The sequence below is a fragment of the Selaginella moellendorffii genome, unplaced genomic scaffold, assembly GCF_000143415.4.
Source record: "Selaginella moellendorffii unplaced genomic scaffold, v1.0 SELMOscaffold_26, whole genome shotgun sequence".
NCBI lineage: Eukaryota > Viridiplantae > Streptophyta > Lycopodiopsida > Selaginellales > Selaginellaceae > Selaginella > Selaginella moellendorffii.
Window position 1 is genome coordinate 1734009 of NW_003314287.1, and position 15406 is coordinate 1749414.

General features: G+C 46.0%; 2 protein-coding genes across 2 annotated transcripts; both read right to left on the bottom strand.

Annotated features, from left to right (window-relative positions):
- Window positions 1–987: 987 nt before the first annotated feature.
- Window positions 988–2841, bottom strand: LOC112348108 (pentatricopeptide repeat-containing protein At4g02750-like). Its single transcript, XM_024680173.1, has one exon. The coding sequence runs from the start codon at window positions 2839–2841 to the stop codon at window positions 988–990; it is 1854 nt and encodes a 617-aa protein (XP_024535941.1).
- Window positions 2842–2865: 24 nt separating this feature from the next.
- LOC112348109 (pentatricopeptide repeat-containing protein At4g02750-like) lies at window positions 2866–4821 on the bottom strand. The gene is made up of 2 exons (XM_024680174.1): window positions 3427–4821; window positions 2866–3300 (listed from the first exon to the last, which is right to left on the bottom strand). Exons 1-2 carry the CDS (start codon window positions 4819–4821, stop codon window positions 2866–2868), a joined length of 1830 nt encoding a protein of 609 aa, XP_024535942.1.
- Window positions 4822–15406: the final 10585 nt, after the last annotated feature.

Genomic DNA, 15406 nt, shown 5'->3' on the forward strand with positions numbered 1-15406 from the left:
TTATAAACTTCCATTAATAAATAAGAATAACACTAAGCATTGCTATATGCAACATGCAGCAAATTATTTTATATGTAAACTCACAACTTTGTATGTCTTTGGGGCAAAGATGCTAAGTGTGGAAGCATCAAGCGAGCTCGCAGCCAGTTCAATTCAACCTAGCAGAAAGACATTGTTTTCTGGAACTCCATGATCACCCTCTACAGTCAGAATGGTCACGGTAGAGAAGCTCTACAGCTTTTCAGAGACATGGTTCACGCTGGCAATGGAGTGGAGTTGAGGAGTGCTCTCTCCGCGTGCAGCCATTTTCGGCCCACAGATATTTCTTGAGCAAGACTATGGAGTTTCGCCCACGATAGGGCACTACATTTGCATCATCGATCTTCTGGCGAGAGGTGGACGAGCGTCGGCTGCTCGCGAAGATCAAGGCAAAGCTGGGAAAGCAGCAGTAAAGCCTTCAGCGGAATCTCGAGCTCTTCAGCAAGTTGGAGACATTTTTCTTCTCGTTGGCGATTCCAGTACAATAGTGTTGCTGCCATCGCTGCTGAATGATTCTCGGCTTGGATGAAAAGCAGGGGACGCCACCTTTTTGAGTTTTGAAACTCTCGACTAGCGAGTTCTACTTCTACTGCCGGACGACAAGTTTGATCACGCAGCTTGTATATCGAACACAGCAGTGCATATGGTCTCTCGGGATCCAGCTTAAACGCCTGATGTGCCGCTCGTCCTCCCCTCTGGGAGTCCTTGTACGCAATAACGTCCACAGCGCCCCCAGCATACATCTGCCACAGCAAGTTTCCACAATCCCGGCTACAATCGAGGCCACCCTCTGCCAATTCCGCGTTCTGGCACATCTCCGCAAGATCTCCACATAATTTCTGGAAGCATCCGTGCAAAGACCACGAAAGGAAGAGAAAGATAACACCATCAAACATCCATAGCTCGCTCTCTTTCTTTCATTTGATCAATGACCAATCAAACTATTGTTTAGATATTGTCAAGATCATCATCGTTGTGGAGCTTCCAAGCGCTTGTTCTCGCCGCCTCGCTCGGCTCAAACGGCATGCTCACAACGAGCTCCTCGGCCTCGTCTGCTCGACCAGATCGTCCCAGCAGATCCACCAAGCACCAGAAATGACTTGGAGCGACCTCTTCGCCATAGTCCTCCCCAATCGACACGAAAAACTCTCGACCCCTGTTGATCCATCCTACGTGACTACACGCTGATAGAACACCCACGAATGTCACATCGTTGGGACGAGCTCCCTCGAGCAACATCTCCTCAAAGAGCTCCAAAGCTTCTTTGCTATGCCCATTTTGGGCATATGCCACCACCATTGCATTCCACGACACTATCGTTTGCTCCAAGAGACCATCAAAGATCAACCTTGCTATTCCAAGTTTCCCGTGCTTTGCGTACATGTTCAGGAGCGCAGTCCCAACGGAGGGATCATCTGCAAGTTTACGATCCTTGACACAGGCATGGATCTCTTGTCCTTGGCTAAGAAATCCCTTGTGTTGGCAAGCATCAAAAATGCTAATGAAAGTCACCTTGTCTGGATGGATTCCTTCCAAGTCCATTGCTTGAAACAAGCCCAGAGCTCCAGCAGCATCGGCATTCTGGGCATATGCCGCGAGCATGGCCGTCCAGCAAACGAGATCACGCTTTGGCATCTGGTTGAACAGATCTCTCGCCATGAGAACGTTTCCGTGAAGACCATACGCGCCAATCATGGTGATCCAAGCAACATTGTCACGGACGCTCATTTCGTCAAAAATTTTCCTTGCCTGTTTCGTATGCCCAAAACGGCCATAAGCTGAAAGCATGACAGTCTGAGCGACTAAGTCCGGATCAGCCATCTGATTATAAATCTCGCTGGCGGCCTCGATGTCACCTTCTTTACCGTATGCAGCAAGAAGAGCAGTATGGGTTCTCGTTTCCATTTGAGATTTGCTAGCTACGAGCTTTAAACAATCTTCCATATACCCAGCTCGGGCATATGCTGCAACCATATTGCTCAAAGCGATATCGTCCCATTCGGGCATCTCTTCAAATGTTGTTCTTGCTTGGATCAAAAGATTTGCTCGGGTGTAAGCGGCTACAAGAGATGTCCAAGACAGTAGACTCCTTTGAGGTGATCTCATAAAAGATTGTTTTGCCGCCTCGATATGCCCATTCTGGGCATACGCTGCCGCTAGAGCATCCCACGAGACAATACTGTGCTCTGGAACGGCATCAAACAATCTCTTTGCCTGGGTGACGTTTGCGTTAACTTGGACGTAAGCCGCGATCATGGTGTTCCAAGTGTAAGCGTCGTGCTCAGGGATCCGATCAAACGTTTCTTGAGCGAGCTCCATATCTCGAGCTTCGGCATAGCCACCAAGCATTGTGTTCCAGGCCAGCAAATTCTTCCAGGGCATTGCATCGAAGTATTTTCGAGCTCTCTCCACATCGCCATCTTGGACCAAAGCTCTTATGATTGTCACCCACGACGATTGATTCTTGCCTGGAGCAATCGCAAACAAGTCCCGGGCCTCATCCATATGCCCTTTTCGGGCATACGCGCTGATCATGAAGTTCCACGATGAGATTTGCTTCTCTCGAATGCGATCGAACACTTCCTCTGCCTCCTTGATGTTGCTACACTTCCCATAAATCTGGATAAGCAAATTTCCCAGGAGAGCTTCGTGTTGTAGGCCGGCATCAGTGATTTTGCGGTGGATTTTGTGGCTCTCCGCCAAGTTTCTCGTTTGGAGGCAGCTTTTGAGCTCACTCAAGAACGATTCTTTGCATGGCACCGAGCCAAAGAATCGAAGAGAAAGACCCCTGGATGACCACATAAACAGGGCAATGGTATATATGCCCTACTTGGGCATATGATGCGCAAGGCGCTGGATCTTTCCGGCTTCTCCAAAGATGTTGGAAAGAAGAATGTACGAAGACAGTGGAAAGTCCTTCTCTTTCTCCTTGCCCGAGTAGATGCCTCCGAGATTATCACACTCCTTGGCGATTCGTGCTGCTCGATCCATATCTTTGTGCAGCTTGCAAGCGCCAAGCAAGCTCATCCATGCAACTTCATTCGGCTCAAACGGCATTGCTTTCAGGAGCTCCTCTGCCTCTCCCACTCGTCCCGATCGACCAAGAAGATCTACCATGCAAACGAAGTGCTCGCAGCTCGGCTCCCCAATCCCAAAATCTCGAGTTATTGCTAGGAAGTGCTGGTACCCTTCGTTTAGCCACCCCGCATGGCTACAAGCGGCAAGAATGCCCATGATAGTTACATCGTTGGGAGGCATACCCTGCAACGCCATATCGTTAAAGAGCTCCAGAGCTTCGGTGTTATGCCCGTTTTGGGCATACGCAACGATCATCGCAGTCCACGAAACAACATCTTGGGTTTTTAATGTGTTGAAAATGGTTCTCGCCTCGCCAACTTTCCCCGTTCGAGCGTAGAAGTTGAAGATCGCTGTTCCAACCGCGACATCGGTCTCGAGATCATTGCCAAGAATAGATGAGTGGATGATCTTGCCTTCGGCAATGCAGCCACGCTCGAGGCACGAATCGAAAATGCTGATCAAGGTGATTTTGTCCACTGGAACTCCTTCCAGGTCCATCGATCCAAAAAGCTCCAGAGCCTCTCGAACTCGTCCATACTGGACATGCGAAGCGATGATCGCCGTCCAAGCCACCGAGTCTCGATTCTCCAATCTGTCAAACATCTTCCGGGCTTCTTGGAGACGGCCGAGCTGCGCAAAAGCCCCCAGCATTGCCGTCCACGCCACCATATCCGGAGAGGGCATCCTCTCGAAGAGTTTTACTGCCTCCTCGAGCTCTCCATTCCGAGCGTGAGTACTGATCATCACTGTCCACGGCCTTTTGCTTCCCTCTGGCGAGACTTCCAGCAGACCTTTTGCACAATCCATGCGATCGTGTTGTGTGTATGCCGCGATCATCGTGCTCCAAGCCATGTCATCTCGATCTGGCATCTCATCAAAGAGATTTCTAGCCTCTTCTACTCGACCGTTTTTCGCTAGAGCCGTGACCATCGACGTCCAGCAAACGATGGATCTCTTTGGAAGCTTGTCAAACACATCTTTCGCTTCTTGCGAATACCCCTTTTGTGCGTAAGCGGCTATCAAAGCACTCCATGAGACTACTGTTCTTTCGGGAACACGATCAAACAGATCCTTTAAAAGATTCTCTTGAGATTCACGGAGAAACGCTGCCATCATCGTGTTCCACGTGAAAACATCCTTCTGGGGGATATTGTCAAAGAGCACTGCTGTAACGACGAATTCTCCACTATGGGCAAATGCTTTCAAGAGCGTGTTCCACGAAAGTAAGTTTCGCACGGGCATAGAATCAAAAATAAGTTTCGCTTGAATGGAGTCGCCAACTTTTGCATAAGCGGAGATCATGGTGTCAAAAGAAACAGCGTCTTTCTTTCTCATGCTATCGAACATAGATCGAGCGGTCTTGATATACCCGTTTTGGGCATATGCTCCCATAAGTATGTTCCACGAGTAGGAGTTTTTCCGTGTGATCCCATCAAACACCAGCTTCGCGTCCTCAACACTGCCGCATCTTCCAAACATTTGTACTAGCACATTGCCGAAGTAGCGATCGCGATCGAAGCCACCGAGCTTGGAAAGCGAAGCCTGGATTCGTCGCCCAAGACCCACGTCCCTGCTTGCGCCGCACCGCTGGAGCAAATCCAGGAATCCTGTGTGATTGAGCTCTCCCTCGGCCATCAGTCGCTCAAGATCTTGATTGAGGTTCGCGAGACCGTCGTCCACGAGGCATGAGAAACGCCGTCGCATTGTAATTCTTTCCTAGGATTCCTTCCAACGCATCGCGACCTACTCCTCTTCCGACCTACGATCGCTCTCCGCTGGGTGATCACTCTTTAAGCACGACGGCCATCGAAACACCTTCCTGGTGTTCGGCAATGCGGCAGCTTGGACGAATCCCGTGTTAATATTCAGGGGAATATGCCGACAAGCTGAAGAGTCAACGGTCGCGACAGTTAGACTGAGATAGATTATAACAGCGTGTTATCAATCCAATCTCTAGTTGAGTCGATTCGTTTCATGGTATCGGAGCTGAGATTCTGATCAAGACGAGTTTCTCGCAGCAGCATGTCTCCGTCGTCGTCGCAAGTGCTCGAAGTCTACGATGGCAAAGATTTTCCGTCGTGGAAACTTCAGATGCAACTCTACTTCCTGGAAAAGGATCTGTGGAATGTGGTGAGGGGAAAGGAACGGCGACCTCCATCACCAGTCCGGCAGACCAAGAAGAAAGCGAAGGAGGGTGAAGAAGAAACAAAGGATGAGGATCCGGTGGACACCTTGAAAGCAGAGCGCAAGGATTGGGATGCCAAGAACGACAAGGCGTTGGGCATCTTAGGTCGCGCTCTGGCAAAAAGATACAGGAGCCACCTGAACATGGAGGATACAGCGAAGGCGAATTGGGAGAAGATCTGCCAGGTTTTTGGCACATGCAGCAGGGCACGGTTGATCGATCTGAAAACCCAGTTCAACGGGTGTCAACAGGGCAGTAGTTCAGTAAATGACTATGCCAGTCGCCTTATGGGCCTTGCACAGCAGATCACTGACGCTCAGGAGAATCCGGTCGGTGATGACGAGCTCACATCAGCGCTGTTCAAGGGACTCTCCACAACCTTACTCGTTTCTGGAGCCCATCTCATGAATTCTCACCTCACCTTTGAGGAGATTGTTGCAGAACTCTCAGCTCTTGAGAACTTCCTCAGCCCCGAGGAAAAGAACAAGGAGGAGAAGGTAGAACTTGCTCTGTTCACAGCAAACAGCAAGCGGTCAACCACAGTGTGGGATCGGCTGGGCCCAGTGAATAAGGTGGACAAAGGCGGCACCAGCAAGAGCAAGCGCAGCAAACGTGATGACAGATGCAACGCATGCAAAGCACCAGGTCATTTTGCCAGAGACTGCACTCATGCTGAGGCAAAGAAGGCATGGCAGGCCAGGAAGGATGCGATGGCGAAGAAAGGCAAGAAGAAGCAGGTGGCAAACTATGCAAAATCTGCTCATTCGAAGAGAGAGGCAGCAACTTCAGATGAGGAAGATGAAGATGAAGCTGAGTGCCATGACAGTCTGTTCATGGCAAGGAGGGTGAGTGCAGAGAAGCACCAGAGTCACCAGTCGACACAGCCCGATCGAGTGAGTACAGTCAGTACCACAGCAGCAGAGGTTGTGTGGGTCGACTCCGGAGCAAACCAGCACATGACACACGTCCGAGAGCTGTTCTCCAAGCTGCTACCAGTCAAGGACCAGAGGATTTACCTAGGCGATGACTACTCTCATGAAGTGAAAGGTGTGGGGACAATTCAGGTGCAGCTAGCATCTGGACAAGTGGTTCCCATTCACAACGTGTACTACGTTCCTGGAGTCCCGAAGACGCTGTTCTCAGTCGGGAAGATCGCTGATCATGGCCTTAAAGTCGAGTTTGACAACAATGGCTGCAGGATCAAAGGATCAGATGACAAGATGCTGGCCAGTGGACGTAGGTACTCGGGCCTTTACAGGCTGAATGCAGAAGTGATCCAGCCACAGCGGTTGTGCTACGCCGGTGCCCAGAAGGCAGTCGACACTGCGACTTGGCACAGGAGATTGGGTCACACCAACCAGCAGGCGTTGAAGCAGCTAAGCAAGCAGGAGCTGGTGATCGGCCTCCGCATAACTCCTCCAGCAGGTGGCAGCTCGTTTTGCGAGCCGTGTGCACTGGGTAAAGCTCACAGGCTCCCTCATCCAACTGCATCCACTAACCGAGCTAAGGGAATCCTGGACTTGGTTCACTCTGATGTTGGCACGATGCCGAATATGTCCAGAGACGGGAAACAGTACTTTGTCACGTTCGTGGACGATTTTTCTCGCATCGTGGCCATCAAGTTCCTGAGGAAGAAATCAGAGGTGTTCCAGAAGTTCAAGGACTACAAAGCTCAGGTGGAGCTCCAGACAGGAAAGCTGATCAAGGCATTCAGGAGCGATGGCGGTGGCGAGTTTGTGTCGAGAGAATTTGATGAGTTTTGTAGTTCAGCTGGAATACAACGTCAATTCTCCATCCCAGACACTCAGCAGCAGAACGGTGTAGCAGAGAGGATGAACAGAACGCTGCAAGATGTAGCAAGAACCCTGCTGGAAGACTCAGGCCTTCCAAAGTTTTTTTGGTGTGAGGCGATGGAGACCGCCGCTTATCTGAGGAACAGACAGCTCACTGTTGCAGTTTCGGGTCAAACTCCCTATCAAGCTTGGTATGGGAGTAAACCAGACATCAGCCATCTGCGAGTGTTCGGGAGTGTCTGCTACGCTCATGTAAAGCGACATCATCGCAGCAAGCTTGAAAGAACCAGTCAGAAGTGTGTTCTCGTCGGCTACTCCGAACAGATGAAAGGCTACAAGTTGTTCAACCTGGAGACTCAGAAGTTGATCGTGGCCAGAGATGTCATCTTCGATGAGACCAGAACTTACGGCACTCGGGCCCTCCCACCACCGCCAACTTTGGTATCGCCCGAGGTTACCTCGGACTCGGATAACTCGGATGAAGAAGTTAGGGCAGCGAGTTATGGGAGAACGAGGAGCGGACGCCAGCCAGGTACGCAGGGTTCAGCCACAGGGCATGGAGCTGGTGGGAGCCAGCGTGATCTAGGGCCAGGTTCAGCAATCGGAGCTGGAGTTAGTGAGCCTCCAGCTGCAGGTGGCGGTAATCCGATCTCACCAGCGGGTGGGAGTCAGGCCGATCAGGGGGGGAGCTCTCAAGCGAGTGATCAGGCAGTGGGTCTTGATCAGCAGGCTTCAGATGGCAGAGAGGTTGCCGTTTCAGCTCCACCGTTACGTCGATCCACTCGAGTAACAAAGCTCACAGAGGCAGGGCACCAGTACCAGGAGCAGCGTGATCTTGCTGTTGCCAAGCGTGAGTCCAGAGCAGAGGCTAAGGCAGTGAGAGAAAGAGCAGCATCGGCTCCTCAAGCAGCCAAGGAGTGCATTTGGCTGAGAACTTTGCTGGACGGGCTCAGCTATAAGCAGGAGGAAGCGACGGAGCTCTTCTGCGATAATCAAGGAGCCATAGCATTGGCGAAAAATCCGAAGTTCCATCGCAGGACCAAGCACATTCAGGTTCAGTTCCATTTTATACGTGAACAGGTTGCTCTGCAGACTGTGGAGCTGGTCTACTGCACTACCAAGGAGATGGTGGCGGATATCTTCACCAAAGCTCTTGCTCCAGCTCTGTTCCAGCAGCATGCACAAGCACTTGGAGTGCAGCCAAAGAACTGACGCAACGTTGACGTTCAGCTTGAGTGGGAGTGTTAATATTCAGGGGAATATGCCGACAAGCTGAAGAGTCAACGGTCGCGACAGTTAGACTGAGATAGATTATAACAGCGTGTTATCAATCCAATCTCTAGTTGAGTCGATTCGTTTCATCCCGCTGGGCATTCGAGAATCGTGGCGCCCAGCACTTGAAATACGCTAGCCGCCTCACTGGCAACGGAAATCTCCACGATGCCAGGAAGGAGGATCTTTCCACATGTACCCGACAAAGATATCGCCATGAGTACTCAGGCGGCATTTGTTTCAGTGTCAAGACATGTTGGACAAGAGCCGCAGTTGAGATGGAACACAATCTATTGAGCCATGCTGGTCGAGGAGTGGTCCTTTTGCACCCTTAGAGTTAAAGGGGTCTTTTTTAAAGGGAAATTCACTCCTTTAGGTTAAGTATAGATACTTAAAGTTAATTTTAAGGGGCTTTTTGGTTTTAATAGTATTTTGGGACATTTTACTATTTAATGGTTGTTATTCATTTAGATTAATTTGTATTTATATGCTATAAACATTTATAATTTATAAACTTTTTAAACAGTTCCTAGTATAATCTAGTTTATTTATACAATAAATTTAATCTTAAACATGTTCATAATTATAAAATTTTAGTTAATCAGTTTGATTAATAAATAATACTAAACAGGAATAACACTACTATTAAGAAAAATAAGATATTGTTGCATACAATGCATAGCTAGTTATTTAAAATACACCTACTAACCCATTAACCTTTCCATTATCCTTACACTTTATTTTAAGTATTAAAGATGTCTTCCCTTCTCTCATGACCAAAAGCCCAAGAGCTCACACTCTATGCTGGATCAGGGAGAGGTCAAGAGCCCAAGAGCTTAGCCATTCCAAGCCACTAATGCATTTCACTAACACCAGATTCTTAGTACCATTTTGTAGAATAGATTTCAGCCACCTTGATTTTGCTTTTGGTGCCTTGTTGTGGCTTGGAGACACATCATGCAAGGGATGACATGGCTAGGGGATCCAAGTTGTTGGGAAGAGTCTGAGATGGAGCTGGGGATCCCCATGTTAGAGGCACTTGGACATGCTAGATAGGTTGTTTGGCATGCAACAAGAGTCTAGGCTCTATAAGAGGCATGGCATTAGGCTCCCTTCCTTCGATGGGATACAAACTAGAGTGTCAATAGTCATGGCAGTATGGTGGAGACTCACACTAGCAACAATACAGTTACACTATACCATCCTTAGAGACAAGGGGAAACTGGCAAGGCTCAAGGAGTGGCAGAAAACATAGCTTTCATGTTTTGGTGAGGGGGGTGAGTAGGAGATTCATTGGAGATGGCATATGTGGATTCTTTTTTAGTGACATTTTGATAATGTTCTTCTCCAATGCATCCATGACACTAAGGCTGTTGAGATCCTTCATGTGTGCCACAACTACTTTGGCCACTTTTTGGGAATACTCACAGTAAGATAACTATTATTGGGCAACTTTGTTCATAGATGCTATGAAGTATGCCCAATGCAGCCTACCATTAGCAATTTAAAAAGTGCTCATCTAAGACCAATACTCATTACTGCCAATCACTCTTGAGGGGCCCTTTGCATGTTGGTTCCTGAATTATATAGGACTATTTGTTTCTATGAGAAATAACCACATGTATATCATTGTAGTTGTACATGAAGTGGGTTAAGGCCATCTTTGTTGTCTCCACAAACTAAGCAGCCATTGTCAACTTCCTTTATAGCAATATATGTTGCCATTTTGGAATCACTTGGCATTTCATTAGATCACGGCTCTCACTTCATGGGGTTTCAAACACTTATTCATCATACTCACGCTAATACTCATTATCCACAAAGTTGAGTCTACAAATCAAGTTCTTAAGAACATCAGTTGCAAGATGGTTAACTCTCACCCATGCACTAGGGTACAACACTTGCACTTTCTAGTCTTTCTGAACCTCATTCAAAATGGCTATTGGAGCCATGCCATTTGACCTTCTCTATAGCGTGGAAGTAGTTCTTCCAATTTAGCCGGAATTATTTACCTTTATAGCATTTATTATGGCTTCTACCACAAATGCTATGGACCAGCTTGAATATCATCATGATCAGCTTCTAGCCTTAGAAGAGTCTTAATGTGCTATAGCTCTCCATAATAGGGTGTATCAACAACAATAATGCTTTACAACAAGCTTATATGCATGGTGAGCACTTCCAAGGGGGTGACTTGGTGAAGCCCTTTGACTTTGGGACTCCACATTATCCCAATTTGATTATTCCATGGCTAGGACCCTTTTGGATTGTTGGAATTGTGAGTCCAAACTCATACCAGCTTATGGATCTTGATGGCCACTCATTGTTAAATCCCCAGAACAACACTCATCTCCAACAATATTTTTTGTAGTAGTTTAGATCTGGAGTACTTTGGAGCTTTATTTTTATTCTTTTATTTTCTTGTGTTTCATAACATTTTAGATTCTCCATTTCATCCCAAACATTTAAATTATTTTGGATTCACAATCCTAGTTTGATTTAGAAATGCCTGTGAGATGACTTGTCACAATAATTGGTAAGTTTATGTTTTAGTTTTGGTATAGTGGCTTTCTTTTTATAGTGTCCTCCATGCATATATTTGGACTCATGCTATTCATTTGCCTCTTGATGTGACACATTTATTTATGTCTAGGTACTCTTTGATTCATGATTATGATAGAATTTGTTTGATGTGTTCATACTTGGTGAGCATTTATAAGTCAAGTTGTCACCAAGGTTTCTTGTCAAAATGCCCCTTGAAAGTGCATTGCAATTATTTATCTTTCATTTCATTTGTCTATGACTTGGTATGGGCACCTAGAGCCTATTAGTGTGAAATTCAAGAGTTGGGGTCGATATTTTTCTACAGTTTTGGAAAAAGTATTGTGAGTGGATTATTGTGCTCTTTCATCTAAAAGTGTGCCAAGAAATCTACTATAGATTTGCACTCAAGAATTTTGCATTAGTGGGTGAAATTGACAATAATTATAGTCATGGTTCCTAAAAGGTGGTGGATTTTAGTTTAGTAGAAATTACACATAAATAATGGTCACACAAGCCTCAGTCACAAGTCCAGGAAAGAAGTAGGGTGGCCAAGGTTATTCCATTCCAATATCCAACTTCCCAACAATAGTGATAGTGATGGTTGAGTGATGGGGTTCTCCTTGCACTAATTTATAGCATGCATGTTTCTTGAGCATTATTTTGGAGTTCTAGCTTTAGTCTTTACTTAAATACTTATTAACACTAGCTTCATTGAATCAAGCATCAATGTCTCACTATAGTTATAGTCAAAGGTATTTATGTATGTTTTTGGTGGATCAAGCAATAGGATGATGGTAACAGATGGAACTAGAATGCTAGATTTGCACTCAAGATGGTTATTTCCAATAATATGTAATTATAAGTGGTGAGGAATATGCCAAGTGTATTCTATAGTATATAGTGAGAGCATATTCTAGGGTTTTGGAACACAACATACCTTTAGCTTGTTCACAAGCTCTCCTTATTCACACCATAGTATTTATAAGATTATATTAAAAGTATATTAAGATATAGACAGATTTCTTTTGGTATAAGTAAAATTTTCCCACACTATTATAAAGGATGGTTCTCCTACTTTAGATAACCCACAAAAATATAGTAACTTTAAGAGGAAGTAACAAGCTCTAAACAATCCATCAGCTTTCCACTTGATTCTTTACTAAGAGTTATAAAGGATAATATTGTTGATTTTACTAGCCATATTTGTTTTTCACCTTCATGGTCAATTCCCTAGCCTTCTACATACTCATGTGACAATGCTACCCTTTGGAAGGCAAGAGTTAATATGGGTACATGTCTGTAATAACATGTCGATGAAGATGAAGCCTTCTTCAGCCAATGTAAACATCATGACAACAAGGTTCATCTTTAAAATCAAAGCAGATGGCAAATGTAATATTACATGGTACAAGGTCTAGCTTATGATGTGAGACTATCAGATTGAGGGCATCAATTTCATTGAGATGTTCTCACTAGTTGTAAAAATTCAATCTATTAGCATCCTTCTTAACTTCACAATTCATTACAATTTGATTGTGTATTAAATGGATGTCAAGGTTGCTTTTCTTCATGGAAATTTTCATGAAGATATTTACATGCACCTCCCTACTAGTCTAGGGTACAGCCAGTGCCACATCACCATCTATGGCCTTCAAGTTAGCATCAAGAGTTTAATATAGAGATTTTGCTATCTATTGGATTCATCAAGAATGATATAGATTTAAAAGTATAACTTCATATGGAGTGCAATTGGATGTTATTTATCAATAACACACATGTCCATCATGGAAAACACTACCATTTCAATTGTTGTTAAGGAGCATTTATCCTCAAGGTTTGGTATGATCAACCTTGGACCAATGAAGTATTGCCTCAACATTAAGATTCGTCATCATAATGGTGTTATGGAGCTGTCCCAAACTCATTATGTTTTTGATCTTTTGAATTGTTTTCAAATGTAAAATGCAAAACTAACATTGACACAAATGACTTCCATCTATATTCTTAGCTGCCTAACACACTAAAGGACCATGCTAAGATGATTGGTATTCTATATCAACAAACCATTAATAGTCTATTGTACTTGATGGTGTACACATATATATAGATATTGTGTTCATTGCAGGAATTGTCTCTCAACTCATAGAGAATCAAAGTTGGGAACACTAGGTCATTGTGAAGAGGATTTTTTGTTACCTTCTTGGTACTATCAACCACAGCCTTGTGTATAAAGAAATTCTAGAGATAATAGTTCTACTTGAGTGGATATGTTATTGTTCGCTTTGTTAGAGATCCAGATTTTCACAGCTCAATCTTAGGTTATTATTTTAACATGGGTTCTATAGTGATCACATGGTTTAGTAAGAAGTAACACATCACCACCCTTTCTAGTGTTGAAGCAAAAATATGGTGTTGAACTAAATTTTTAAACTATGATCTGTTATATGTGTTGAACATAAGTTGGTGCACCGGCATGGAGAGTCACACTAGGCATCTTGGGTGATGCTATTTGTAAATGCATATGCGGAGATTGAGTTCAAGTCCTAACCCTTTAGTGCTTGGGTTCGAATCCCAACTCACTAGAGCGTGATGATGGTTTAGAATATAAATACATTCATTTTTCGGTGGTCATGAACTCTTAGTAAGAAAACTAGCTTGGGCACACTACTAAACAAGGGATGTCTTGGAATCATGTGTAAGCGACTAATTTTTCCATCCTACTTTAGTCACTTAACCACACCTCTAACCACTTGGAGGAGTTTCATTCGCAACCTCCTTAAGTCCAATTCAGGACTTGGGACTTACTAGCCCTGAGAATGGCATCCATACCACTCATCCTTTGCACCTGGTCCAAGTGCTCCACGTGTCCTGTCCCAAGACCGACACCCTAAGGTACCACCGACATACCAGCCTGTTACGCTAAGGCCATGCCCATTCATCTTGGTACCACCAATGGTCCAGCACCACCGCATCACAGTCCCGTCTCTTAATGATTGGGCCATCCATCTAGGAGTGACCATCCAAGATCCACTCCTTAGCATCCTTAAGATGCTCGCAGACAAGGGGAACCACCTTCCCCAATATCCCTTTTACAGTCCCCACCAAGTCCCTTTTCTGTCCATGGCTGAGTTTGCCTACTTTGCCACTGGGACAAGGCCCACAGGCCCGACCACTAAGTCCCACTGTCCTCTGGGACTTTCTCACCACATAACCGTATCCCTGGTCACCACACTAAAGGATTACTCCTCTTCCATTCTATAGTCTGGGACTTTGGGACAACATTTCGGAACACTGTCGCTTTATGCGAGCCTCGTGGGTACTCTCCCCGCTTTCCGCCTTTGGGTGCTCTAGCCATGGGCTTAGAGCGAGGTTCCGTTGAGCCACGCCAGGTATCCAAGTAGGTAGTGCCACCCACACTTGGACTGGGAGCATCGACCATTCGATCTCCTGGGGGAACTAGAGCCGGCTCTTGAACACTTCACCAAGCTAACCCGCTTGACAGTCTGTATTCACTCTAGCCTTGGACCTCCCAGTGGTTTTCCCGTCACCCAACATCTTGGTACAGCCTTCCTGGGCCAAACTAGCCTTTCCTAGCCAAACTGGCTCCACTGGAGTCCTCCCCCTACTATACTTTTGGAGCTCACCAAACCCCCTAGGGTCTGGGAGACGAACACTTTGGGCTTTCACCCTCTCAGACTCGAACATGGACTCGGACTCGGACTCGGACTCGGACTCGGACTTGGGCTTGGGCTTGGTCTTGGCTTCGGTCTCAGTCTCGGTCCTAGTCTTGGTCTCAACTTCGGACTCCGTCTCGGGTCCATCTTAGGTCCATTTCGGACTCCATCTCAGGTCCATCTCGGGTCCATCTCGGACTCTATCTCGGACTCCATCTCGGGTCTGTCTCGGGTCCATCTCGGACTCCATCTCGGACTCCATCTCGGGTCTGTCTCGGGTCCATCTCGGACTCCATCTCGGACTCCATCTCGGGTCCATCTCGGGTCTATCTTGGACTCCTCCACGTGTCATGTGTTGGTTCTCTTGTGTCCCTTTTCTAGAGACTCACTTATTGCTCACTTTGTGCTTGTTCTTTGAGCATTTCATTGGGAGTTCCACTCCCGCTCTTGACCTTTTTAGTCGGAGAGTTTAGTCCAAACGTGTTACACTCGTTTGGCATTCACTTTGGCCACTACCACGTGGCACCCTTTCGGCTCCACTTTGGGGCTTAGGGATTTATGTCTCACAACTCCACCACCCATAAACGAAGTTTGATGTCCTTATCGAACGATAAACCATTTTATAAAGTAACACCAACAGGTATTACCTTTTGCATCTTTGGCACCTCGCCAATATTTGTCAATGGTTTGACACCGAAGGCTCACCATGCCTTGTCTAACCTCTAAGGAGTATAGTGTCTCCAACATAGAGACTCACTTGACCACCTCAAGTGGTTCTCTCCCTTTTATTGGTTTAGCTCTCGCTAAACCCATTAGAGACA